This window comes from Heterodontus francisci, chromosome 10, assembly GCF_036365525.1.
Source record: "Heterodontus francisci isolate sHetFra1 chromosome 10, sHetFra1.hap1, whole genome shotgun sequence".
NCBI classification, from domain to species: Eukaryota; Metazoa; Chordata; class Chondrichthyes; order Heterodontiformes; family Heterodontidae; genus Heterodontus; species Heterodontus francisci.
Genome location: NC_090380.1, coordinates 124,392,110 through 124,418,083, shown reverse-complemented (window position 1 = coordinate 124,418,083; position 25,974 = coordinate 124,392,110). Strand labels below are relative to the sequence as shown.

The 25,974-nt window shown below is 46.7% G+C and overlaps 1 protein-coding gene across 7 annotated transcripts in view; it reads right to left on the bottom strand.

Moving 5' to 3' along the window:
* Positions 1-25,974, bottom strand: part of pknox1.1 (pbx/knotted 1 homeobox 1.1) — a 197,835-nt gene that overhangs the window by 84,020 nt on the left and 87,841 nt on the right. For all 7 annotated transcript variants that reach the window (XR_010975897.1, XR_010975898.1, XR_010975899.1 and 4 more), the window contains one exon: positions 2,993-3,126. Coding sequence is in view for 4 of the 7 variants with exons in the window: in XM_068041312.1 (XP_067897413.1) it covers positions 2,993-3,126 (134 nt within the window). In the remaining 3 variants the exon portion in view is untranslated. The remainder of the gene's footprint in view (positions 1-2,992; positions 3,127-25,974) is intronic.

The window sequence follows — 25,974 nt, the reverse complement described above, 5'->3', positions numbered from 1 at the left end:
TCTACTCGCTGCCGGACAGGGATCGCTCCTGGTCTCTACTCGCTGCCGGACAGGGATCGCTCCTGGTCTCTACTCGCTGCCGGACAGGGATCGCTCCTGGTCTCTACTCGCTGCCGGACAGGGATCGCTCCTGGTCTCTACTCGCTGCCGGACAGGGATCGCTCCTGGTCTCTACTCGCTGCCGGACAGGGATCGCTCCTGGTCTCTACTCGCTGCCGGACAGGGATCGCTCCTGGTCTCTACTCGCTGCCGGACAGGGATCGCTCCTGGTCTCTACTCGCTGCCGGACAGGGATCGCTCCTGGTCTCTACTCGCTGCCGGACAGGGATCGCTCCTGGTCTCTACTCGCTGCCGGACAGGGATCGCTCCTGGTCTCTACTCGCTGCCGGACAGGGATCGCTCCTGGTCTCTACTCGCTGCCGGACAGGGATCGCTCCTGGTCTCTACTCGCTGCCGGACAGGGATCGCTCCTGGTCTCTACTCGCTGCCGGACAGGGATCGCTCCTGGTCTCTACTCGCTGCCGGACAGGGATCGCTCCTGGTCTCTACTCGCTGCCGGACAGGGATCGCTCCTGGTCTCTACTCGCTGCCGGACAGGGATCACTCCTGGTCTCTACTCGCTGCCGGACAGGGATCACTCCTGGTCTCTACTCGCTGCCGGACAGGGATCACTCCTGGTCTCTACTCGCTGCCGGACAGGGATCACTCCTGGTCTCTACTCGCTGCCGGACAGGGATCACTCCTGGTCTCTACTCGCTGCCGGACAGGGATCGCTCCTGGTCTCTACTCGCTGCCGGACAGGGATCGCTCCTGGTCTCTTCTCGCTGCCGGACAGGGATCGCTCCTGGTCTCTTCTCGCTGCCAGACAGGGATCACACCTGGTCTCTTCTCGCTGCCGGACAGGGATCACACCTTGTCTCTCTCAATGTCAGAGAGGGACACTTCTGGTCTCTCTCTTTCAGTGCATTGGAGGCGATGCTAAGCAATTGCAAAACTATCCCAAATCCCATAACTGATCTGTATAAAAGCAATTAAATTTAACGAAACTTGAAGTGCAGGTTGTCACAGGTAATAAATGTTGTTGTAAATACAGTTGCACTGAAATCAGTGAGTGGCTCATGTAACACATGGGAACACAGGAACAGGAGTAGGCCATTCAGCCCATTGAGCCTGCTCCGCCATTCAATACGATCAGGGCTGATCATCCAGTTCAATGCCTTTCCCCACAGTATCCCTTTATGTCATTGGTATTTAGAAATTTGTCAATCTCTGCTCTAAACATACTCAATGACTGAGCTTCCACAGCCCTCTGGGTTAGAGAATTCCAAAGATTCACAACCCTCTGAGTAAAGAAATTTCTCCTCATCTCTGTCCTAAGTGGCTTCCCCCTTATTTTGAATTGTGTCCCCTGGTTCTAGACTCCCCAACCAGGGGAAACATCTTAGCTGCATCTACCCTGTCTATCCCTTTAAGTATTTTGTAGGTTTCAATTAGATCACCTCTCATTCTTCGAAATTCTAGAGAATACAGGCCCAGTTTCCCCAATCTCTCTGCATAGGACAGTCCCGCCATCCCGGGAACAAGTCTGGTGAACCTCCGCTACACTCCCTCTATGGCAATAATATCCTTCCTAAGGTAAGGGGACCAAAACTGCACACAGTACTCCAGGTGCAGTCTAACCAAGGTTCTATACAATTGAAGCAAGACTTCATTATTCCTGTACTCAAATGCTCTTGTGATAAAGGCTAACATACCATTAGCCTTCTTCATTCCTTGCTGCACCTGCATGTTAGCGTTCAGTGACTTATTGACTAGGACAACCAGGTCCCTTTGTACATCTACACTTTCTAATCTCATACCATTTAAGAAATACTCTGCACATCTGTTCCTCCTACCAAAATGGATAGCCTCACATTTTTCCACATATCTTCCATCTGCCACATTCTTGCCCACTCACTAAGTCTGTCCAAATCCCCTTGAAGCTTTAGTTTAGTTTAGAGATACAGCACTGAAACAGGCCCTTCGGCCCACCGAGTCTGTGCCGACCATCAACCACCCATTTATACTAATCCTACACTAATCCCATATTCCTACCACATCCCCACCTGTCCCTATATTTCCCTACCACCTACCTATACTAGGGGCAATTTATAATGGCCAATTAACCTATCAACCTGCAAGTCTTTGGCATGTGGGAGGAAACCGGAGTACCCGGAGAAAACCCACGCAGACACAGGCAGAAGTTGCAAACTCCACACAGGCAGTACCCAGAATTGAACCCGGGTCGCTGGAGCTGTGAGGCTGCGGTGCTAACCACTGCGCCACTGTGCCGCCCAAGCTCCTTTGCATCTTCCTCACAGCACACATTCCCACCTAGTTTTGTGTCACCTGCGAACTCGGAAATATTACATTTGGCCCCCACATTCAAATCATTGATATATTTATGTTGTGAACAGCTGGGGCCCAAGTACTGATCCTTGCAGAACCCCATTATCACAGTCTGCCAATGTGAGAATGACTCATTTATTCCTACTCTGTTTTCTGTCAGATACCAAACTAGTGAATATCCACAGGGTGGCTCCTCCGGCGTTAGTGGAGTGTGTAAATTTAATTGCTCCCAATTCTTTTTTCAAACTTCATTTATCCTTAATGTGTGAACTTTTGCCTATGTTCACACTGTGACGCATTTTACAGGATTACCGAAGGGTTACCCGCATCAAACTAATGCCACATTTTTTAAGAATACCATGCACATTATGATGCATCGTTTATTGAACTGATTCACAAGTCTGAAGTTACCTGTAACCATGTTTAAAAACATATGCCTTTAAAAGCATAAAATAAATACAGAAAATGCTGGAAAGCCACTGTTAACCCATTTTATTTTATCTCTACGAGGTGTATGTTTCCAGCGCTTGTAGTTATTTGTATACTTGAACTCTAGGCTATGCAGCTGTTGCCCAAACTGCAGAAGGATTTGGTGCAGCTCTACCTGTAAATGGCTCCTTTGTCAGCTTCCATAGATGTCTGAGACTCAGCAGGGACAGGGCTTGAGGCATCAGGGTCGGACTTGGTGCAGCTGGGGCCAGGTTCAGTGTTGCTGGACATCTGGGGTATGACTGGCATCTAGAAACACAGATCAAATGCAGCTCAATGAACAATTCACCAAATTAAAATGGCAGATTCCAACAAGGGATCACCTTACACCGGCATCAATTGCTGCACATGCATGTCAATTCAGTTGCTCAGACCAGTAACATAAGTCTCCTGACCCAGGTCTCAGGTTTCCCTGCAGCATTATTCTAAGGTCCCTGTCTCCAGTTTTGTAAACCCATCACTCCCAAGTCTCCACGCCCAGATGATTAGAACCAAAATAAAGGTGAAGTATTATCCCAGGTCTGAAAGGGTTAATTTAAATAATGACGACAGTTTGCAGAGAAGAGGCTTATATTCCCTTGAGTACAGAACAGTAAGGGTTATGGAATTAAGGTGGGTAAACGGAGTTAAGATACAGATCGACCATGAGTTCACTGAATGGCGGAACAGCTTCCACAAAAAGCAGGGCAAACCCAACCTGACCAATTATTTATTTTTATTTATTTTATTTAGAGATACAGCACTGAAACAGGCCCTTCAGCTCACCGAGTCTGTGCCGACCAAGAACCACCCATTTATACTAACCCTACAGTAATCCCATATTCCCTACCATCTACCTACACTAGGGGCAATTTATAATGGCCAATTTACCTATCACCTGCAAGTCTTTGGCGGTGGGAGGAAACCGGAGCACCCAGCGAAAACCCACACGGTCACGGGGAGAACTTGCAAACTCCGCACAGGCAGTACCCAGAATTGAACCCGGGTCCCTGAAACTGTGAGGCTGCGGTGCTAACCACTGCGCCACTGCCCTATCAGTCTGCCCTCGATCATTAGCAAAGTGATGGAGTCATCGACAGTGTTATCAAGCTGCACACGCTCAGCAATAACCTGCTCAATAATGCTCAGTTTGGGTTCCGCCAGGGCCACTCAGCTCCTGACCTCATTATAGCCTTGGATAAACATGGACAAAAGAGCTGAACTCCAGAGGTGAGGTGACAGTAACTGCCCTTGACATCAAGGCAGCATTTGACCAAGTGTGGCATCAAGGAGCCCGAGCAAAACTTGAGTCAATGAGAATCAGGGGGAAAACTCTGGTTGGAGTCGTTGGAGGGTATTCCAGGATTTTGATCCAGCGACAGTGAAGGAACGGCGATATAGTTCCAAGGATGTTGTGCAGCTTGAAGGGAAATTTGCAGGTGGTGGCGTTCCCATGAATTTGCTGCCCTTGTCCTTCTAGGTGGAAGAGATCGCGGGTTTGGAAGGTGCTGTCATAGAAGCTTTGGTGAGTTGCTACAGTGCATCTTGTAGATGGTACGCACTGCTCCCACTGTGCATCGGTGGTGAAGCAAGTTAATGTGTAAGCTGGTGGATGGGGTGCTGATCAAGCAGGCTGCTTTGTCTTGGATGATGCCAAGCTTCCTAAGTGTTGTTGGAGCTGCACTTATCCAGGCAGATACAGAGTATTCCATCACACTGCCTTGTAGATGGCGGAGAGGCTTTGAAGAGTGAGCAGATGGGTTACTTGCTGCAGAATTCCCAGCCTGTGACCTGCTCTTGTAGCCGCAGTATTTATATGGCTGTTCCAGTTCAGTTTCTGATCAATGGTAACCCCCAGGATGTTGATAGTGGGGGATTCAGCGATGGTAATGCCATTGAATGTCAAAGGGAGATGCTTAGATTCTCTTATTGGAGATGGTCATTGCCTGGCACTTGTGTGGAGTGAATGTAACTTGCCACTTATCAGCCCAAACCTCAATGTTGTCCAGGTCTTGCTGCATCTGGACACAGACTGCTTCAGTAACTGATGAGTTGCAATTGTATTATGTTCAGTACCAATTAGCAAACATCCATACTTCAAACCTTACGATGGAGGGAAGGTCATTGATGAAGCAGCCGATGATGGTTGGACCTACGAAACTACCCTGAGGAACTCCTGCAGCGATGTCCTAGGACTGAGATGATTGGCCTCCAAAAACCACAACCATGTTTCTTTGTGCCAAGTATGACTCCAACCATTGGAGAGTTTTCCCCTCGATTCCCATTGACTACAGTTTGGCTAGATATCCAGGGCAATCACTCTCACCTCACCTCGAGTTCAGCTCTTTTGGACCAAGGCTGTAATGACGTCAGGATCTGAGTGGCCCTGGCGGAACCTAAACTAGGCATCGGTGAGCAAGTTATTGATGTTTAAGTGCCGCTTGATAGCATAGTTGATGACACCTTCCATCACTTTGCTGATGATCAAGAGTAAACTGATGGGGTAGTAATTGGCTGGATTGGATTTGTCCTGCCTTTTGTGGATAGGCATACCTGGGCAATTTTCCACATTGTCGGATGAATGCCAGTGTTGTAGCTAGACTAGGGGCGTGGCTAGTTCTACATCACAAGTCTTCAGAACTCAAGCCTGGATGCTGTCAGGATCCATGGCTTTTGCAGGATCCAGTGCCTTCAGCCGTTTCTTGATATCATGTGGAGTGAATTAGATTGGCTGAAGACTGGTATCTGTGATGCTGTGGATCTTGGGAGAAGGGCAAAATGGGTCATCCACTCACCACTTCTGCCTGATGATGGTTGAGAATGCTTCAGCCTTTTCTTTTGCACTGGTGTACTAGGCTCCCCCATCCTGTGTGTTGTTTAATTGTCCACCACCATTCAAGACTGGATGTGGCAGGGCTGCAGAGCTTAAACCTGATCCATTGATTATGGGATTGCTTAGCTGTCTATTGCTTGCCTCTTCTGCTGATTGGCATGCGAGTAGTTGTCATGTGTTGTAGCTCCACCAGGTTAACACCGCATTTTTAGGTATCCCTGGTGATGTTCCTGGCACACTCTCCTGCATTCTTCATGGAACCAGGGTTGATCCCCTTGGCTTGATGGTAATGGAGCAATGAAGCACTCGGAAGTTTCTCTCCATTTAGATAGTAATTTGCCTTTCTATTCTTCCGACCACAATGGATTAACTCACACTTAGAGTCGTAGAGAGATACAGCAACAAAACAGGCCCTTCGGCCCACCGAGTCCGCGTTGACCATCAACCACCCATTCATACCAATCCTACATTAATCCCATTTTCCCTCTTACATCCCCACCCTCCCTCAATTCTCCTACCACCTACCTACATTAGGGGCAATTCTTACAATTTACCTATACTTGCAAGTCTTTGGCACGTGGGAGGAAACCGGAGCACCCGGAGGAAACCCACGCAGTCACAGGGAGAACTTGCAAATTCCGCACAGGTAGTACCCAGAACAAACCCGGGCCGCTGGACCCGTGAGGTTGCGGTGCTAACCACTGCGCCACTGTGCCGCCCTTATCCATGTTAAACTCCATCTGCCAAATTTTGACCCATTCACCAAACCTATTCATATCCATTTGTAAATTTCTTATTTCTTTATTGCAACTTACTATCCCACCTATTTGAGTGTCATCTGCAAATCTGGCTTTTGTACCTTCCATCCCTGCATCCAAGTCATTAATATAGATTGTAAATAGTTGGGGCCCCGAGGACCGAACCCTGTGGCACCCCACTAGTTACATCTTGCCAACCAGAAAAAGACCCATTTATCCCGACTCTCTGTTTTCTGTTGGTTAGCCAATCCTCTATCCAAGCTAATAAATTAGCCCTAACCCCATGTGATCTTCTCAGCAGGTCTGGCAGCATCTGTGGAAAGAGAAGCAGAGTTAACGTTTCGGGTCAGTGACCCTTCTTCGGAATCTTACCTTGTGGATTAACCTTTTGTGCAGCACCTTATCAAATGCCTTCTGGAAGTCCAGATATACTACATCTACAGGATCCCCTTTATCCACTTTATTTGTTACAGCTTCGAAGAACTCTAACAAATTAGTCAAAGACGATTTACCATTCATAAAACCATGCTGACTCTGATGGATTGCGTTTTGACTTTCTAAATGTCCTGTTATTACTTCCTTAATAATGGATTCTAACAATTTCCCAATGACAGATGTTAAACTAACTGGTCTATTGTTTCCTACTTTCTGCCTCCCTCCCTTTTTGAATAAGGGCATTATATTAGCATTTTTCCAATCCACTGGAACCTTTCCCGCATCCAGGGAATTTTGGAATATTATAACCATTGAGTCATACAGTCATAGAGTTATACAGCACAGAAACAGCCCCTTCGGCCCATCGTGTCTGTGCCAGCCATCAAGCACCTAACTATTCTTGTCCCATTTTCCAGCACTTGGCCCGTAGCCTTGTTTGCTATGGCATTTCAAGTGCTCATCTAAATACTTCTTAAATGTTGTGAGGGTTCCTGCCTCTACCACTTCAGGCAGTGTATTCCAGATTCCAACCACCCTCTGGGTGAAAAGATTTTTCCTCAAATCCCCTCTAAACCATCCGCCCCTTGCCTTAAATCTATGCCCTCTGGTTATTGACCCCTCTGCGAAGGGAAAAAGTCTCTTCCTATCGAAACTATCAATGCCCCTCATAATTTTGAATACCTCAATCAGATCCCCCTTCAGCCTTCTCTGCTCTAAGGAAAACAACCCTAGCCTTTTCAGTCTTTCTTCATAGCTGAAATGCTCCAGCCCAGGCAACAACCTAGTGAATCTCCTCTGCACCCTCTTCAGTGCAATCACGTCCTTCCCATAGTGTGGTGCCCAGAACTGTACACAGGACTCCAGCTGTGGACTAACTAGCATTTTATACAGCTCCATCATAACCTCCCTGCTCTTATAATCTATGCCTCGGCTAATAAAGGCAAGTATCCCATATACCTTCCTAATCACCTTATCTACCTGTGCTGCTGCCTTCAGTGATCTATGGACAAGTACACCAAGGTCCCTCTGACCTTCTGTACTTCCTAGGGTCCTACCGTCCATTTTAAATTCCCTTGCCTTGATAGTCCTACCAAAATGCATCATCTCACACTTCTCAGGATTAAATTCCATTTGCCACTGCTCTGCCCATCTATATCGTCCTGTAATCAAAAGCTTTCCTCCTAACTATTTACAACACCAACAATTTTCATGTCATCGGCGAACTTACTTATCATATCTCCGATATTCACGTCTAAGTCATTAATGCACACTACAAACAGCAAGGATCCCAGCACCGATCCCTGCAGTACACCACTGGTCACAGGCTTCCACTCACAAAAACAACCCTCGACCATCACCTTCTGTCTCCTGCCATTAAGCCAATTTTGGATCCAATTTGCCAAATTACCCTGGATCCCATGGGCTTTTACCTTCTTAACCAATCTCCCATGCGGGATCTTATCAAAAGCCTTACTGAAGTCCATGTATACTACATCAACTGCTTTACCCTCATCTACACATCTAGTCACCTCCTCGAAAAATTCAATCATGTTAGTCAGACACGATCTCCCCCTGACAAAGCCATGCTGACTATCCCTGACTAATCCCTGCCTCTCAAAGTGGAGATTAATCCTGTCTCAGAATTTTTTCCAATATTTTCCCAACCACTGATGTTAGACTCACCGGCCTGTAATTACCTGGTTTATCCCTGCTACCCTTCTTGAACATTTGCTGTCCTCCAGTACCTCTCCCGTGGCCAGAGAGGATTTGAAAATTTGTGTCAGAGCCCCTGTAATCTCCTCCCTTGCTTCACACAACAGCCTGGGATACATCTCAACTGGGTCTGGGGATTTATCCACTTTTAAGCCCGCTAAAACATCTAACACTTCCTCCCTTTCAATGATGATATGTTCAAGTATATCACAATCCCCCTACCTGATCTCTACGCCTACATTGTCCTTCTCCATAGTGAACACCGATGAAAAGTAATCATTTAAAACCTCACCTATGTCCTCCGGCTCCACACACAGATTGCCAATTTGGTCCCTAATGGGCCCTACTCTTTCCCTGGTTATCCTCTTGCCTTCAATATATTTATAAAACACCTTAGGATTTTCCTTTATATTGACCGCCAATGTTTTTTCATGACCCCTCTTCGCTCTCCTAATTACTTTTTTAAGTACCCCCCCTACACTTTCTATACTCCTCTAGTGCCTCCGCTGTTTTCAGTGCTCAGAATCTGCCATAAGCATCCTTTTTTTCCTGATCCAATCCTCTATATCCCTCGACATCCAGGGTTCCCTGGACCTGATGGTCCTACCCTTCACCTGGGAATGGGTACATGTTGGCTCTGAACCCTCACTATTTCCTCTTTGAATGACTCCCACTGGCCTGATGTAGACCTTCCTACAAGTAGCTGCTTCCAGTCCACTTTGGCCAGATCCTGTTTTATCAAATTGAAATTGGCCTTCCCCCAATTCAGTACCTTTATTTCTGGCCCGTCTTTGTCCTTTTCCATAACTACCTTAAATCTTACAGAGCTTTGGTCACAATCCCCGAAATGCTCCCCCACTGACACTTCTACCAATTGTCCTGCTTCATTCCCTAGTATTAGGTCCATTACTGCCCCTTCTCTTGTAGGACTTTCTACATACTGGCTCAAAAAGCTCTCCTGTATGCATTTTAAGAATTCCTCCCCCTTTAAGCCTTTTGCACTAAGACTATCCCAGTTGCTATTAGGTAAGTTGAAATCCCCTACTATTATTACCCTATTATTTTTACACCTCTCTGAGATTTGAATACAAATCTGTTCCTCTATCTCTCCCAGACTGTTTGGAGGCCTGTAGTACACGCCCAACCAGGTGATTGCCCCCTTTTTGTACTTAAGTTCTACCCATATGGCCTCATTTGAGGAACCTTCTAAGATATCATCCCTCCTTACTGCAGTAATTGACTCCTTGATCAACAGTGCAATGCCACCTCCTCTTTTATCACCTCCCCTATCACGCCTGAAGATTCTATACCCTGGAATATTGAGCTACCCCTCCCTCAGCCATGTCTCTGTGATAGCAATAATATCATAATCTCATGTGCTAATCAATGCCCTCAATTCATCTGCCTTATTCGTAAGACTCTTTGCATTAAAATAGATGCACACCAGCCTTGCGTTTCTCACTTGTGCCTTAACAGGTCTAAATTTGCTCTGCCTTCCAGACTGATTCAGTTAACCTTCTAAACTTGGTTGTGCCTCACCCCCTACTGTACCTCCACTCTGTATCCCGTCCCCCTGTCAAATTAGTTTAAACCCCCAAACAGCACTAGCAAACCTCCCAGCAAGGATGTTGGTCCCGTTCCAGTTCAGGTGCAACCCATCCAACTAGTACAGGTCCCACCTTTGCCAGAAACAGAGCCAGTGATCCAGGAACATAATGATTTGGAGGAAAGTATAGGTAGTCTGATTAGCAAGTTTGCAGACGACACTAAGATTGGTGGAGTAGCAGATAGTGAAGGGGACTGTCAGAGAATACAGCAGAATATAGATAGACTGGAGAGTTGGGCAGAGAAATGGCAGATGGAGTTCAATCAGGGCAAATGCGAGGTGATGCATTTTGGAAGATCCAATTCAAGAGTGAACTATACAGTAAATGGAAAAGTCCTGGGGAAAATTGATGTCCAGAGAGATTTGGGTGTTCAGGTCCATTGTTCCCTGAAGGTGGCAACGCAGGTCAATAGAGTGGTCAAGAAGGCATACGGCACGCTTTCCTTCATCGGACAGGGTATTAAGTACAAGAGTTGGCAGGTCATGTTACAGTTGTATAAGACTTTCGTTCGGCCACATTTGGAATACTGCGTGCAGTTCTGGTCGCCACATTACCAAAAGGATGTAGATGCTTTGGAGAGGGTGCAGAGGAGGTTCACCAGGATGTTGCCTGGTATGGAGGGCGCTAGCTATGAAGAGAGGTTGAGCAGATTAGGATTATTTTCATGAGAAAGACGGAGGTGGAGGGGGGACCTGATTGAGGTGTACAAAATCATGAGAGGTATAGACAGGGTGGATAGCAAGAAGCTTTTTCCCCAGAGTGGGGGATTAAATTACTAGGGCTCACGAGTTCAAAGTGAGAGGGGAAAAGTTTAGGGGGGATATGCGTGGAAAGTTCTTTACGCAGAGGGTGGTGGGTGCCTGGAACGCGTTGCCAGCGGAGGTGGTAGACGCGGGCACGATAGCGTCTTTTAAGATGTATCTAGACAGATACATGAATGGGCAGGAAGCAAAGAGATACAGACCCTTAGAAAATAGGCGACATGTTTAGATAGAGGATCTGGATCGGCGCAGGCTTGGAGGGCCGAAGGGCCTGTTCCTGTGCTGTAATTTTCTTTGTTCTTTGAACCTAAAGCCCTCCCTCCTGCACCATCTCCTCAGCCACGCATTCATCTGCTCTATCCTCCTATTCCTATACTCGCCAGCACGTGGCACTGGGAGTAATCCAGAGATTACAACCTTTGGGGTCCTGCTTTGTAATCTGCTACCTAGCTCCCGAAATTCTTGTTGCAGGACTCAGCCCTCTTTCTACCTATGCGTTGGTACCAATGTGTACCACGACCTCTGACTGTTCACTCTCCCCCTTCAGAATGTCCTGCTGCCGCTCCAAAACATCCTTGACCCTAGCACCAGGGAGGCAACATGCCATCCTGGACTCTCGTTTGCGCCCACAGAAACGCCTATCTGCACCCCCTATGATAGAATCCCCTATCACTATAGTTCTTCAACCCCTTTTCCTCCCCTGCTGTGCAGCAGAGCCATCTATGGTGCCACGAACTTAGCTGTTGCTGCTTTCCCCTGGGAGGTTATCCCCCGCAACAGTATCCAAAGCGGTATATCTGTTTGAGAGGGGGATGGCCACAGGGGACTCCTGCACTCCCTGCCTGCGCCTACTACTCCGCCTGGTGGTCACCCATCCCTTTTCTGCCTGTGCAGCCATTACATTTTTTTTATTCATTCATGGGATGTGGGCGACGCTGGCCAGCATTTATTGCCCATCCCTAACTGCCCTTGAGAAGGTGGTGGTGTGCTGCCTTCTTGAACCGCTGCAGTCCATGTGAGGTAGGTATACCCACAGTGCTGTTAGGAAGGGAGTTCCAGGATTTTGACCCAGCGACAATGAAGGAACGGTGATATAGTTCCAAGTCAGGATGGTGTGTGACTTGGAGGGGAACTTGCAGGTGGTGGTGTTCCCATGTATTTGCTGCCCTTGTCCTTCCAGTTGGTAGAAGTCACGGGCTTGGAAGGTGCTGTCGAAGGAGCCTTGGTGCATTGCATCTTGTAGATGGTACACACTGCTGCCACTGTGCGTCGGTGGTGGAGGGAGTGAATGTTTGTAGATGGGGTGCCAATCAAGTGGGCTGCTTTGTCCTGGATGGTGTCGAGCTTCTTGAGTGTTGTTGGAGCTGCACCCATCCAGGCAAGTGGAAAATATTCCATCACACTCCTGACTTGTGCCTTGTAGATGGTGGACAGGCTTTGGGGAGTCAGCAGGTGAGTTACCCGCCTCAGGATTCCTAGCCTCTGACCTGCTCTTGTAGCCACGGTATTTATATGGCTACTCCAGTTCAGTTTCTGCTCAATGGTAGCCCCTCGGATGTTGATATTCATAAATGATATACATAAATGATTTGGAGGAAAGTATAGGTGGTCTGATTAGCAAGTTTGCAGACGACACTAAGATTGGTGGAGTAGCAGATAGTGAAGGGGACTGTCAGAGAATACAGCAGAATATAGATAGATTGGAGAGTTGGGCAGAGAAATGGCAGATGGAGTTCAATCAGGGCAAATGCGAGGTGATGCATTTTGGAAGATCCAATTCAAGAGTGAACTATACAGTAAATGGAAAAGTCCTGGGGAAAATTGATGTACAGAGAGATTTGGGTGTTCAGGTCCATTGTTCCCTGAAAGTGGCAACGCATGTCAATAGAGTGGTCAAGAAGGCATACGGCATGCTTTCCTTCATCGGACGGGGTATTGAGTACAAGAGTTGGCAGGTCATGTTACAGTTGTATAGGTCTTTGGTTCGGCCACATCTGGAATGCTGCGTGCAGTTCTGGTCGCCACATTACCAAAAGGATGTAGATGCTTTGGAGAGGGTGCAGAGGAGGTTCACCAGGATGTTGCCTGGTATGGAGGGCGCTAGCTATGAAGAGAGGTTGAGCAGAGTAGGATTATTTTCATTAGAAAGACGGAGGTTGAGGGGGGACCTGATTGAGATGTACAAAATCATGAGAGGTATAGACAGGGTGGATAGCAAGAAGCTTTTTCCCCCAGAGTGGGGGATTCAATTACTAGGGGTCACGAGTTCAAAGTGAGAGGGGAAAAGTTTAGGGGGGATATGCGTGGAAAGTTCTTTACACAGAGGGTGGTGGGTGCCTGGAACGCGTTGCCAACGGAGGTGGTAGACGCGGGCACAATAGCGTCTTTTAAGATGTATCTAGACAGATACATGAATGGGCAGGAAGCAAAGAGATACAGACCCTTAGAAAATAGGCGACATGTTTAGATAGAGGATCTGGATCGGCGCTGGCTTGGAGGGCCGAAGGGCCAGTTCCTGTGCTGTAATTTTCTTTGTTCTTTGATATTGGGGTATTCAGCGATGGTAATGCTGTTGAATGTCAAAGGGAGATGGTTAGATTCTCTCTTGTTGGAGATGGTCATTGCCTGGCACTTGTGCGGCGCAAATGTTACTTGCCACTTATCAGCCCAAGCCTGGATATTGTCCAGGTCTTGCTGCATTTCTCCACGGACTGCTTCAGTATCTAAGGAGTCACGAATGGTGCTGAACATTGTGCAATCATCCGCGAACATCCCCACTTCTGACCTTATGATTGAAGGAAGGTCATTGATGAAGCAGCTGAAGATGGTTGGGCCTAGGACACTACCCTGAGGAACTCCTGCAGTGATGTCCTGGAGCTCAGATGTTTGACCTCCATCTTCCTTTGCGCTAGGTATGACTCCAGCCAGCGGAGGGTTTTCCCCCTGATTTCCATTGACCTCAGTTTTGCTAGGGCTCCTTGATGCCATACTCAGTCAAATGGTGCCTTGATGTCAAGGGCAGTCACTCTCACCTCACCTCGAGTTCAGCCCAGTGACCACGTCGCCAAACATGCTATCCACGATGTAAGGATCCACTATTTCCACTGCCACTTCCTTTAAGACCCTAGGATTTCGGCCATCAGGCCCTGGGGACTTGTCTGCCTTCAATGCCAATAATTTGCTCAGTACTTTTTCCTTAGTGATGATGATCCTCCCTTTCTATAACCTCTGCATTACCTGTTACTATTGGGATGGTACTAGTGTCCTCCACCGTGAAAACTGAGGCAAAATACTGATTTAGTGTCTCCACCATTTAGAGTCATAGAGTCGTACAGCATAGAAACAGGCCCTTCGGCCCACTGCGTCCATGCCGACCATAATGCCTATCTATACTAACCCTACCTGCCTGCATTAATTCCATATCCCTCTATGCCTTGCTCATTCAAGTACGTGTCCAGATGCCTCTTAAAGTCGCTACTGTTCCTGCCTCCACCACCTCCTCAGGCAGCTCATTCCAGATACCCACTATTCTTTGTGTAAAAAATTTACCCCATTGATCCCCTTTAAACCTCCTCCCTCTCACTATGCCCTCTAGTTTTAGTCACCCCTACCATGGGAAACAGACTCTGGCTATCTACCTTATCTCTGCCGCTCATAGTTTTATATACCTCTATCATGTCCCCTCTCAGCCTCCTTCGCTGCAGGGAAAACAGACCCAGCCTATCCAATCTCTCTTTATAACTCAAGCCCTCCAAACCAGACAACATCCTTGTGAATCTTTTCTGCACCCTCTGGAGCTTAATCACATCTTTCCTGTAGTGCGGCAACCAGAACTGCACACAGTACTCCAAATGCGGCCTAACCAACGTTATGTACAACTGTAACATGACGTCCCAACTCTTGTACTCAATGCCTTGGCCGATGACGGCAAACATGCCATACGCCTTCTTCACCACCCTGTCTACCAGTGTTATCACTTTCAGGGAACTATGTACTTGCACCCCAAGGTCTCTCTGCTCAACAACACTCCCCAAGGCCCTGCCATTCACTGTATATGCCCTGCCCTGATTTAACTTCCCAAAATGCATCACTTCACACTTGTCTGCGTTAAATTCCAATTACCACTCCCTTGCCCACTTTCCCAGTTGATCTATATCCTGTTGTTACTTTAGACAACCTTCTTCACTGTCCACTATACCACCAATTTTGGTGTCATCTGCAAACTTACTAATCATGCCCCTTACATTCACATCCAAGTCATTAATATATATGACAAACAACAGAGGGCCCAGCACCGATCCCTGCGGCACACCACTGGTCGCCGGCCTCCAATCTGAAAAACAACCCTCCACTACCACCCTCTGCCTCCTATCACCAAGCCAATTTTGTATCCAATTGGCTAGCTCGCCCTGGATCCAGTGTGTTCGAACCTGCTGGACCAGCCTACCATGCGGGACCTTGTCAAAGGCCTTGCTAAAGTCCATGTAGACAACGTCCACCGCCCTGCCCTCGTCAATCCTCTTGGTCACCTCCTCGAAAAACTCAATCAAATTCGTGAGACATGATTTCCCACGCACAAAGCTATGCTGACTATCCCTAATCAGACCAAGCCTTTCCAAATGCATATAAATCCTGTCTCTCAGAATCCCTTCCAATAACTTTCGCACCACTGATGTCAGGCTCACCGGCCTGTAGTTCCCTGGCTTATCCCTGCTGCCCTTCTTAAATAAAGGCACAACTTTAGCTATCCTCCAGTCTTCCGGTACTCACCCGTGACTAACGATGATATAAAAATCTCTGCCAGGGCCCCAGCAATCTCCTCCCTTGCTTCCCAGAGCATCCTAGGATACACCTGGTCAGGCCCTGGGGAATTATCCCAGCTGCCTGCACCTGACGTGTGCCTCCTTCTTTGTCCTGACCAGACCCTCAATATCCCTTGTCAACCAAGGTTCCCTAAACTTGCCAGCCTTGCCCTTCCATCCAACAGGAACATGCTGGCCCTGATCTCTTCCTATTTCTCCATTTCTGTGTTCCCCACTATTAACTCCCCAGTCTCATCCTCCAAGGGACCAACATTCACTTTAGCTGCTCTCTTCCCTTTTATATACTTATAGAAGCTTTTCCTATCCGTTTTTATATTTTGCACTAGTTTTCTTTCATAATTTACCTTTGCTCTTTTTATTACTTTTTTAGTAACCCTTTGTTGATCTTTAAAAGTTTCCCAATCTTCCAACCTGCCACTGGCAATATGGTATGCTTTAGTTTTTGTCTTTATGTTACCCTTAACTTCCTTGCTTAGCCATGGATGATTTTTTCCCCCTCTTACAATCTTTCTTCCTCTCTGGAATATATTTTAGTTGGCAGGAATTGAATATCTCCTTAAATATCTGCCACTGCTCATCAACTGTCCTACCTTTTAGTCTTCCTGCCCAGTCTACTAGAGCCAAATCTGTCCTCATGCCTATGTAACCTTTGTTTAACTCCAGAACGCTAGTGTGGGACTCCTGTTTTTCGCCTTCAAACTGAATTTGAAATTCGAGCATGCTATGATCACTCTTCCCTAGAGGATCCTTAACTATGAGATCATTAATTATTCCCACCTCATTACAGAATATCAAATCTAGAATAGCCTGTTCCCTGGTTGGTTCCACAACATATTGCTCCAAAAAACAATCCCGAATACATTTAATGAACTCTCCCCCAAGGCCACCCTTGCCAATTTGATTAATCCAGTCTATATGCATATTAAAATCACCCATGATTATTGCCGTACCTTTCTTACAAGCCCCCACTGACACTGTTACGACAGAGGTGGGAGGAGTGCACTGTTAATTCAGTCCCACTTCTCTACTGGTCACAACAAATCAATGAATTTTCCCACTTACTGAAACAACCAATTTGATACTCTTATCAATTGACCTCCAACCACCACAACCATCTTCCTTTGCACTAGGTACGACTCCAAACAGCGGAGAGTTTTCCCCATGATGCCCATGAGGGGCGGCACAGTGGCGCAGTGGTTAGCACTGCAGCCTCACAGCTCCAGCGGCCGGGGTTCGATTCTGGGGACTGCTTGTGCGGAGTTTGCAAGTTCTCCCTGTGACCACGTGGGGTTCTGCCGCGTGCTCCGGTTTCCTCCCACAGCCAAAGACTTGCAGGTTGATAGGTAAATTGGCCCTAGTGTAGGTAGGTGGTAGGAGAATTGAGGGAAGGTGGGGATGTGGTAGGGAACATGGGATTAATGTAGGATTAGTATACATGGGTGGTTGATGGTCGGCACAGACTCGGTGGGTCGAAGGGCCTGTTTCAGTAATGTACCTCTCTATGACTCCAGTTTTGATAGGGCTCCTTGATGGCATACTTAGTCAAATGCTGCCTTGATGCCAGGGCAGTCACCCTCACCTCACCGATTGCCTGCATTAGTCCAAACCCACTGGCTTTTAACAGTTCAAAATGGAACTAATTTTCCAGGCAAGTCTCATGCTAATCATAAATTCTCTATTATCACAGCAAAGAATAGCTCTTAAGTCAAACCCCCTGTGGTGTATACTTGAAATCACCTGGTTTCCAGTATTTGTTTACTGGTCAAAATCAGGAATCTTCCTTTTTTTTAAAAAAAAGAAATCGTCCATAAAGTTCAGCTATCTCCAGATGTTTCAATGTCCATAACTTAAAAAAAAAAATTTCACACAAAAAATGGAAACTCCATAGCAACACAAATACATGGTCTCATCTGGAAGGAGGAGAGCATGCCAGGGGATCTCCGAGACACCCTAATTGTGACCATTTCATAAAAGGCGACAAGACCGACTGTGGTAACTACAGAGAGGTATCTCTGCTGTCCGCCACAGGGAAGATCATCACAAGAGCCCTTCTCAACCGCCTCCTCCCCGCAGCTGAAGAGTTCCTACCGGAATCACAATGTGAATTCCATCCATCAAGAGGCACAGTGGACATGATCTTCACAGCAAGACAATTCCAAGAAAAATGTAGGGAGCAGCAGCAACCTTTATACATGGTCTTCTTGGAACTCTCAAAGGCTTTCGGCTCTATCAACCGGGAGGGATTATAGAACATCCTCCTTAAAAATGCCTCATGGATGCCCAGTTTTGAGCTGCGCGATCTGTTCTGAATCTATCCAATTTAGCGCTGTGGTACTGCCACACAACACGATGGAGGGTATCCTCGGTGTGAAGATGGGGCTTCGTTTTCACAAGGATTGTGCAGTGGTCACTCCTACCAATACTGTCATGGACAGTTGCATCGGTGACAGTAGATTGGTGAGAACAAGGACTAGTAGGTTTTTCCCTCTTGCTGGTTCCCTCACCACCTGCCGCAGGGCCAGTTTGACAGATATATCCTTCAGGACTTGGCCAGCTCAGTCAGTCATGGTGCTATGGAGACACTCTTGATGATGGACACTGAGGTTCCCCACCCAGAGTACATTTTGTGCCTTTGCTACCCTTAGTGCTTCTTCCAAGTGGTGTTCAGTATGAAGGAGTACAGATTCATCAGCTGAGGGAGGGCGGTAGGTGGTAATCAGCAGGAGGTTTCCTTGCCCATGTTTGACCTGATGCCATGAGACTTCATGGGGTCTGCAGTCAATGATGATGACTCCCAGGGCAACTCCCTTCGACTGTATACCACTGTGTCGCTGTCCTGTCAGTGGGACAAGACATATCCAGGGATGGCAATGGTGGTGTCTGGGATATTGGATGTAAGGTATGTTTCCGTAAGTATGACAATGTCAGACCATTGCTTGACTATCCTGTGGGACAGCTCTCCCAATTTTGGCACAAGCCCCCAGGACTTTGCAGGGTCAACAGGGCTGGATTTGCCGTGGTCATTTCCGGTGCCTAGGTCGATGACGGGGTTCCGTCCAGTTTTATTAAGTTTCAACTTTTGTGTAGTGGGTTTGTACAACTGAGTGGCTTGCTAGGCCATTTCAGAGGGCATTTAAGAGTCAATCACATTGCTGTGGGTCTGGAGTCACATGTAGGCCAGACCAGGTAAGGACAGCAGATTTCCTTCCATAAAGGGCAATAGTGAACCTGATGGGTTTTAACGACAATCAATGGTAGTTTCATGGTCACCATTCCTGACTGACTAGCTTTCAATTCCAGATTTTTCATTAATTAATTGAAAATAAATTCCACCAGCTGCCGTGGTGTAATTTGAACCAGTGTCCCCACAGTATTAGTCCGGTTCATAAAAGCAAAATACTGCAGATGCTGGAAATCTGAAATAAAAACAGAAAGTGCTGGAAATATTCTGCAGGTCTGGCAGCATCTGTGGAGGGAGAAGCAGAGTTAATGTTTCAGGTCTGTGACCTTTCTGATGTTGCCTGACCTGCTGAGTATTTCCAGCACTTCCTGTTTTTACTTTATATTAGTATGGTTCCCTGGATTACTAGTCCAGTGTCATTACCACTATGCCACCGTCTCCCCTTAATGAGCACTTTGCATCAGTGTTCACTAATGAAATCTGACAAAATATCAGTAGAAGCTAAGAGAGTAGAGTCAATGGATAGGGTAAAGACTGTGGTGGGGGGGGGGGGGGGGTGGAGCTACTAAAAAGCCTGGCTATTCATAGGGTAGATAAGTCACCTGGTCCAGATGGCTTGCATCCCAGGTTGCTAAAGAAGTGGGGATGGAGATAGTGGAAGGGCTTGCCATAATCTTCCAATCTTCCCTGGATATGGGGGAGTGGTCAGAGGATTGGAGGATTGCAAATATTATGCAACTGTTTAAAAGGAGAGGAGCCAAAAGGTCAGCAGTGTGGAAACATATAGAGACAATAATTCTGGAGAAAATTAACTGACAATCAGAAAAGTATGTATGGTTACAGCATATAGGGACTTCAAAAGGTGTTCGACAAACTATCACATAATAGACTTGTTCGCATTTTAATAAACCTATATACTCACCAAGGCCTTGACATCCTTCCTAAAGTGTAGTGCCCAGAATTGAAGATAATACTTCAGCTGAGGCCTAAGCAGTGTTTTATATAGGTTAACTTCCTTGATTTATTCCTCAATTAATAAAGCCAAGAATCCCATATGTGTTTTTGACAGCCTCCTTTAACTTGTCCTGCCATCTTAAAGATTTGTGTACATAAAACTCCAGGTCTCTCTGTTCCTGTACCCGCTTTAAAATTTACTATTTAATTAATGTTGCCTCTCATTCACCCTATGAAAATGTATCAGTTTGTTCCAGATGGCAGTCATACCCTATAGCAGAGGGTCGTCTGATTTGGTCAGTGGTCAGGGACAGGAGGGTGTGACTGTGAGTCAGGAAGGTAAGGGGATCAAGAAGGTGGGAGTGGAGCAGCCTCAGCCCTTGCAATTGAGCAACAAGTTCGAGGCTCTTGCAGCTTGCACAAACAAGAGCGAGGGCTGTAGTGTGGATGAGCAGACTGATCATGGCACCATGGTACAGGAAGCCATTCAGGCGAGAGGAGCAAAAAGGAAAGTAGTGGTAGTAGGGGACAGTATAGTAAGGGGGATTGACACTGTTTTCTTCAGCAGAGAGCTAGAGTCCAGAAGGTTGTGTTGCCTGCCCGGTGCCAAGGTTCGGGACATCTGCCCATCTGACCAGACCATCAATATCTTCCTGTAGCCTACAGCTATCCTCCTCACTGTCAATCACACAACCAATCTTTGTCTCATCTGCAAACTTCTTGATCATGCCCCCTACATTTACGTCCAAATTGTTAATATATACGGCACAGTGGCGCAGTGGTTAGCACCGCAGCCTCACAGCTCCAGGGACCCGGGTTCAATTCTGGGTACTGCCTGTGCGGAGTTTGCAAGTTCTCCCTGTGTCTGCATGGGTTTTCGCCGGGTGCTCCGGTTTCCTCCCACATCCCAAAGACTTGCAGGTGATAGGTAAATTGGCCATTGTAAATTACCCCTAGTGTAGGGAGGTGATAGGGAATATGGGATTACTGTAGGGTTAGTATAAATGGGTGATTGTTGGTCGGCACAGACTCGGTGGGCCGAAGGGCCTGTTTCAGTGCTGTATCACTAAATAAATAAATTAAAAAAGCAGGGGATTCATCCCCACTTCTGACCTTATGATTGAAGGAAGGTCATTGATGAAGCAGATTGGGCTGAGGACACTACCCTGAGGAACTCCTGCAGTGATGCCCTGGAGCTGAGATGATTGGCCTCCATCAACCACAACAATCTTCCCTTGTGCTAGGTATGACTCAAACCAGTGGAGAGATTTCCCCCGATTTCCAGTGACTTCAATTTTGCTAGGGCTTCTAAATGTCACAAGCAGTCAAATGCTGCCTTGATGTCAAGGGCATTCACTCTCACCTCACCTCTGGAATTCAGCTCTTTTGTCCATGTGTGTACTCAGGCTGAAATGAGGTCTGAAGCCGAGTGGTCCTGGTGGAACCCAGACTGAGCATCAGTGGAACTCACTACCACAAGTACTTGAGGCAAATAGCATAGATGCATTTAAGGGGAAGTTTGATAAGCTGATGAGGGAAAAAGGAGGAGAAGGATAAGATGATATGGTTAGATGGAGAGCGACTGGAGCGTAAACACTGGAATGGACCAGATGGGCTGAATGGTCTGTTTCAATGTTGTAGACTTGATGCAATTCCATTCCATTTCCAAATGTATTCCATTTACTTCGTTTCAATTTGACTTTTTGCATTCCTCCTTAAGCCTAGTTGCTAAAACAAGAAAGCAATTCTAAGGAGGTCTGTAAACAAACCAAAATGTAGTAATATGGCGAGTGGACACAGATTGCAAAACACAATAGAACCATCATCATAACCCTGCTGCCAGCAATCATTATGTGGAGCCTGGTATACACAACTGGCACATAATGTAAATCTGAGGGAAACTGAAGAAACCTTCAGCAATGATATTCTGCCTCAATTCCTGTTCACATAACAGACAGCATTAGAAAGTGACTGGAGAACAGTCTAATTGTCAATAACACTGGTTGCATCCTACCTAGCTCTGAGAGACAGAAGGCTCCACTCCAAAAGTAAACTGGTAAAAATATCTGCAAAAGGGATTCCACAGTCTGAATGCAAAAATTGCTGAATATTCGGATTTCAACTGCAAACAGTATTCTAATCAATTTACTTTTTTTAAAAGGGGAACATAGAGATAAGCAAATCAATCTTGTGTAAATCAAGTGGGATTTTATTCACCCTTCAGAAGTCACGATTATTACAAGCAAACAATCAAGGTACGATTGAGAACATTCACAATTCTATGTAAAAACTGAACAAGGATTGAAAATATTTGCTTCTAAAAATACATGTATTTTTCCCTCCAAATGTTAGAAATAACCTCAGCAACCAAATCTTAATCTTTATCCAACCAGATGCTGCCGGTACTGCCATCAACAAAAGCTCTAGCCATTACTGTTGTGAGTTGAACAGTAACATGGTGACACCAACCTTTGAAATATGTTGCCTGTTCACATCATAGTCACATACTGTGGGCTAGTGCACTGCCAACCTCTTCGGAGTACTCAGACAATTCTCTCTGGACTCTTACATTCAATGGCAACAATTGAGTATCTGCAACACGCCAAGCTCAGTTCTCTTTGCTTCTCTCACAATGAATGGTTGTACTAAAACACATTTACAACTTTGTAATGACTGTTCGATACGTACTTATTACACCCTGTGGCAAAATACAGTTTCCATGAGTAACAACTATAATTAGAGTAAATGGTTGGAGTTATTCAAGAGGAGTTGTACATTCCAAGTGGATTTGAGGGGACAGATATGAGACAGATGCCAGCCCCAGTGTCTAATGGCTTCACTCAGCCAGGATCGAGCAGAGTCCCTTAGGCTCTCTACCGTTTTTTGTCCCTTTATCAGCCGTGACTCAGTTGGCAGCACTCTCACTTCTGAGTCTGCAGGTTGTGGGTTCAAGTCCCATTCCAGAACTTTAGCACAATAAATACACCAAGGCTGACACTCCAGTGCAATACTGAGGGAGCACTATACTGTGGGTTAAAGGCCGGCCGGGGTCTGCAAACGAAACTCAACCTGAGCCTGACAGGACCACGGCTGACCCGAGCCTGACCCAGTCAGAGTCCTTTCATTTTTTCCCGCGCCCGACCCAACCATCAGTTAACCTAGCTACCGTTTTTCACTTTGCTGCTCATCTGTACAAGCTTAAAAAAACTGTAACTAAACAACCTTTCAAGTCCAAAAAGTACATTAACATTGGAGCCACTTACCGGAGGTGGTGATAGAGTGGGTCTGATCCGGCCCGACCCGGAAGAGCAACCTGACCCGACCCGAACCCGACACGTTGTCGGGTCCCGTTGGGTTCGGGTCAGGTAGCCATGCTCTACTGTGGGTGGTGCTGTCTTTCAGAAGAGACGTTAACCCGAGGCCCCGACTGCCTTTCAGCTGGGTGTAAAAGATCCCATGGCACTATTTTGAAGAAGAACAGGGGAGCTTCATTTTATATATTTTCTTTTGGGATGGAGTAAGAAGGTCCCTGGGGAATGCTGAAAGAAGAGGAGAGGGAAGATGTGTTTGGTGTTGGCATCATATTGGAGATGGTGGAAATGGTGGAGGACGACCCGTTGAATAGAGACTGGTGGTGTGGAAGGTGAGGACAAGAGGATCCCTATCGTGGTTCTACAAGGGAGGGGAAGGGGTGAGAGCAGAAGTGCGGGAAATGGATCAGACACAGTCGAGGCCCTGTCAACCACAGTGGGGGAGGAATCCCTGAAGAAGGAAAACATATCGGAAGCGCTGGTGTGGAAGTCTACATCAGAAGAGATGCAACGGAGAAACTGGGAGAATGGAATGCAGTCCTTACAGAAAGCATACGAACATACAAATCAGGAGCAGGAGTAGGCCCCTCGAGCCTGCTCTGCCATTCAATAAGAGCATAGCTGATCTGATTGTAACCCAGTCTCCACGTTCCCGCCTACCCCCAATAACCTTTCGCCCCCTTGTTTATCAAGAATGTATCTACCTCTGTCTTTAAAATATTCAAAGACTCTGCTTCCACTGCCTTTTAAGGAAGAGAGTTCCAAAGACTTACTCTTCATGGTTAAGGTTCTGCGTGCCTCAGTAAGGACTCTTCAATGAGTTGTTGAAAAGACAGTGTTGTTTGCCCTGTTAAGAGGACCCAGATCCCCTGTAGAGGGCTCCCAATGACCTTAGGTAGGTGGTAGGAGAATGGTGGGGATGTGGTCGGGAATATGGGATTAATGTAGGATTAGTATAAATGGGTGGTTGTTGGCCGGCAGAAACTCAGTGGGCCGAAGGGCCTGTTTCAGTGCTGTATCTCTATGACTCATGACACTCTGAGAAAAAAATTTCTCCTCATCTCTTTCTTAAATGGGCGACCCCTTATTTTTAAACAGTGACCCCTAGTTCTAGATTCTCCCACAAAGGGAAACATCCTTTCCACATCCACCCTGTCAAGACCCCTCAGGATCTTATGTTTCAAACAAGTCGCCTCTTACTCTTCTAAATTCCAGCAGATACAAGCCTAGCCTGTCCAATCTTTCCTCGTAAGAAAGCCCCCCATTCTATGTATTAGTCTAGTAAACCTTCTCTGACTTGCCTCCAATGCATTTACATCCTTCCTTAAATAGGGAGGCCAATATTGTACACAGTAATCCAGATGTGGTCTCACCAATGCCTTGTATAATTGAAGCATAACCTCCCTACTTTTGTATTCAATTTCCCTCACAATAAACGATAACATTCGATTAGCTTTCCTAATTACGTGCTGTACCTGCATACTAACCTTTTGTGATTCTTTTGTTTTATTCGTTCCGGGGTTATGGGCATCGCTGACTATGCCAGCACTTATTGCCCACCCCGAATTGCCCTAGAGAAAGTGGTGGTGAGCTGCACTAGAACATCCAGATCCCAGAAGCAGGATGTGAGGTAGTGTAGTTGATGTTGCTGTGGGAGTCAGTAGGTTTATAATGAATATTTGTTGATAGCCTATCCCCAGAAATGGAGAGAGAAATGGAGGAAGGGAAGGAAACAGTCGGGGATGGACCATGTTAAGGTGAGAGAAGAGTAGAAATAAGAAGCAAAGTTAATGATGTTTTCCTATTCAAGGTGAGATCAAGAAACGACACCGATACAGTCATCAATGTACTAGAAAAAGAGGAGAGGGGGGAAGGGGGGGTGGGGAAGGGGGGGGGGGGGTGGGGAAGAGGAGCCCACCCCATCCCCCCCATTCCGAGTAGCACTGGAATGAGAAATGCTCTACATATCCCACAGAAAGGCTAGGACCCATGCAGGTACCCATAGTAACACCTTTTATTTGGAGGAAGTGGGACGAGTTAAATGAGAAATTGTTCAACGTGAGAATGAGTTCAGCCAGGCAGAGGAGGGTGCTTGTGGATGGAAATTGGTTGAACCTCCGTTCATGGAAGAAGCAGAGAGCCCTCAGACCATCCTGGTGGGAGATGGAGATATAGAGATTGGTGAAGAGGAGATGGTTAGAGACAGGAAATTGAGGCATAGAACCAAAGAAACGTTACGGCACAGAAAGAAGCCATCAGCCCATCGTGTCTGCACCAGCTGAAAAAAAAAACTAGTTGCCCAATCTAATGCAACCTTCCAGCACCTGGTCCATAGCCTTGCAGGTTACAGCACTTCAGGTGCATGTCCAGGTACCTTTTAAATGAGTTAAGGGTTCCTGCATCAACCACCGATCCGGGCAGTGAATTCCAGACACCCACCACCTTCTGGGTGAAAAGGATTTTCCTTATGTCTCCTCTAATCCTTCTACCAATCACCTTAAATCTGTGCCCCCTGCTAATTGACCTCTCCACTCGGGGAAACAGGTCCTTCCTGTCTACTCTATCGAGGCCCCTCATAATTTTGTATACCTCAACTAAGTCATCCCTCAGCCTCCTCTGTTCTAAGGAAAACAACTCTAGCCGATCCAATCTTTCCTCATAGCTGCAACTTTCAAGCCCTGGCAACATTCTTTTAAATCTCCTCTAATTCAGCAGGGGGATGGGAACCTAAATTGTAGTTCC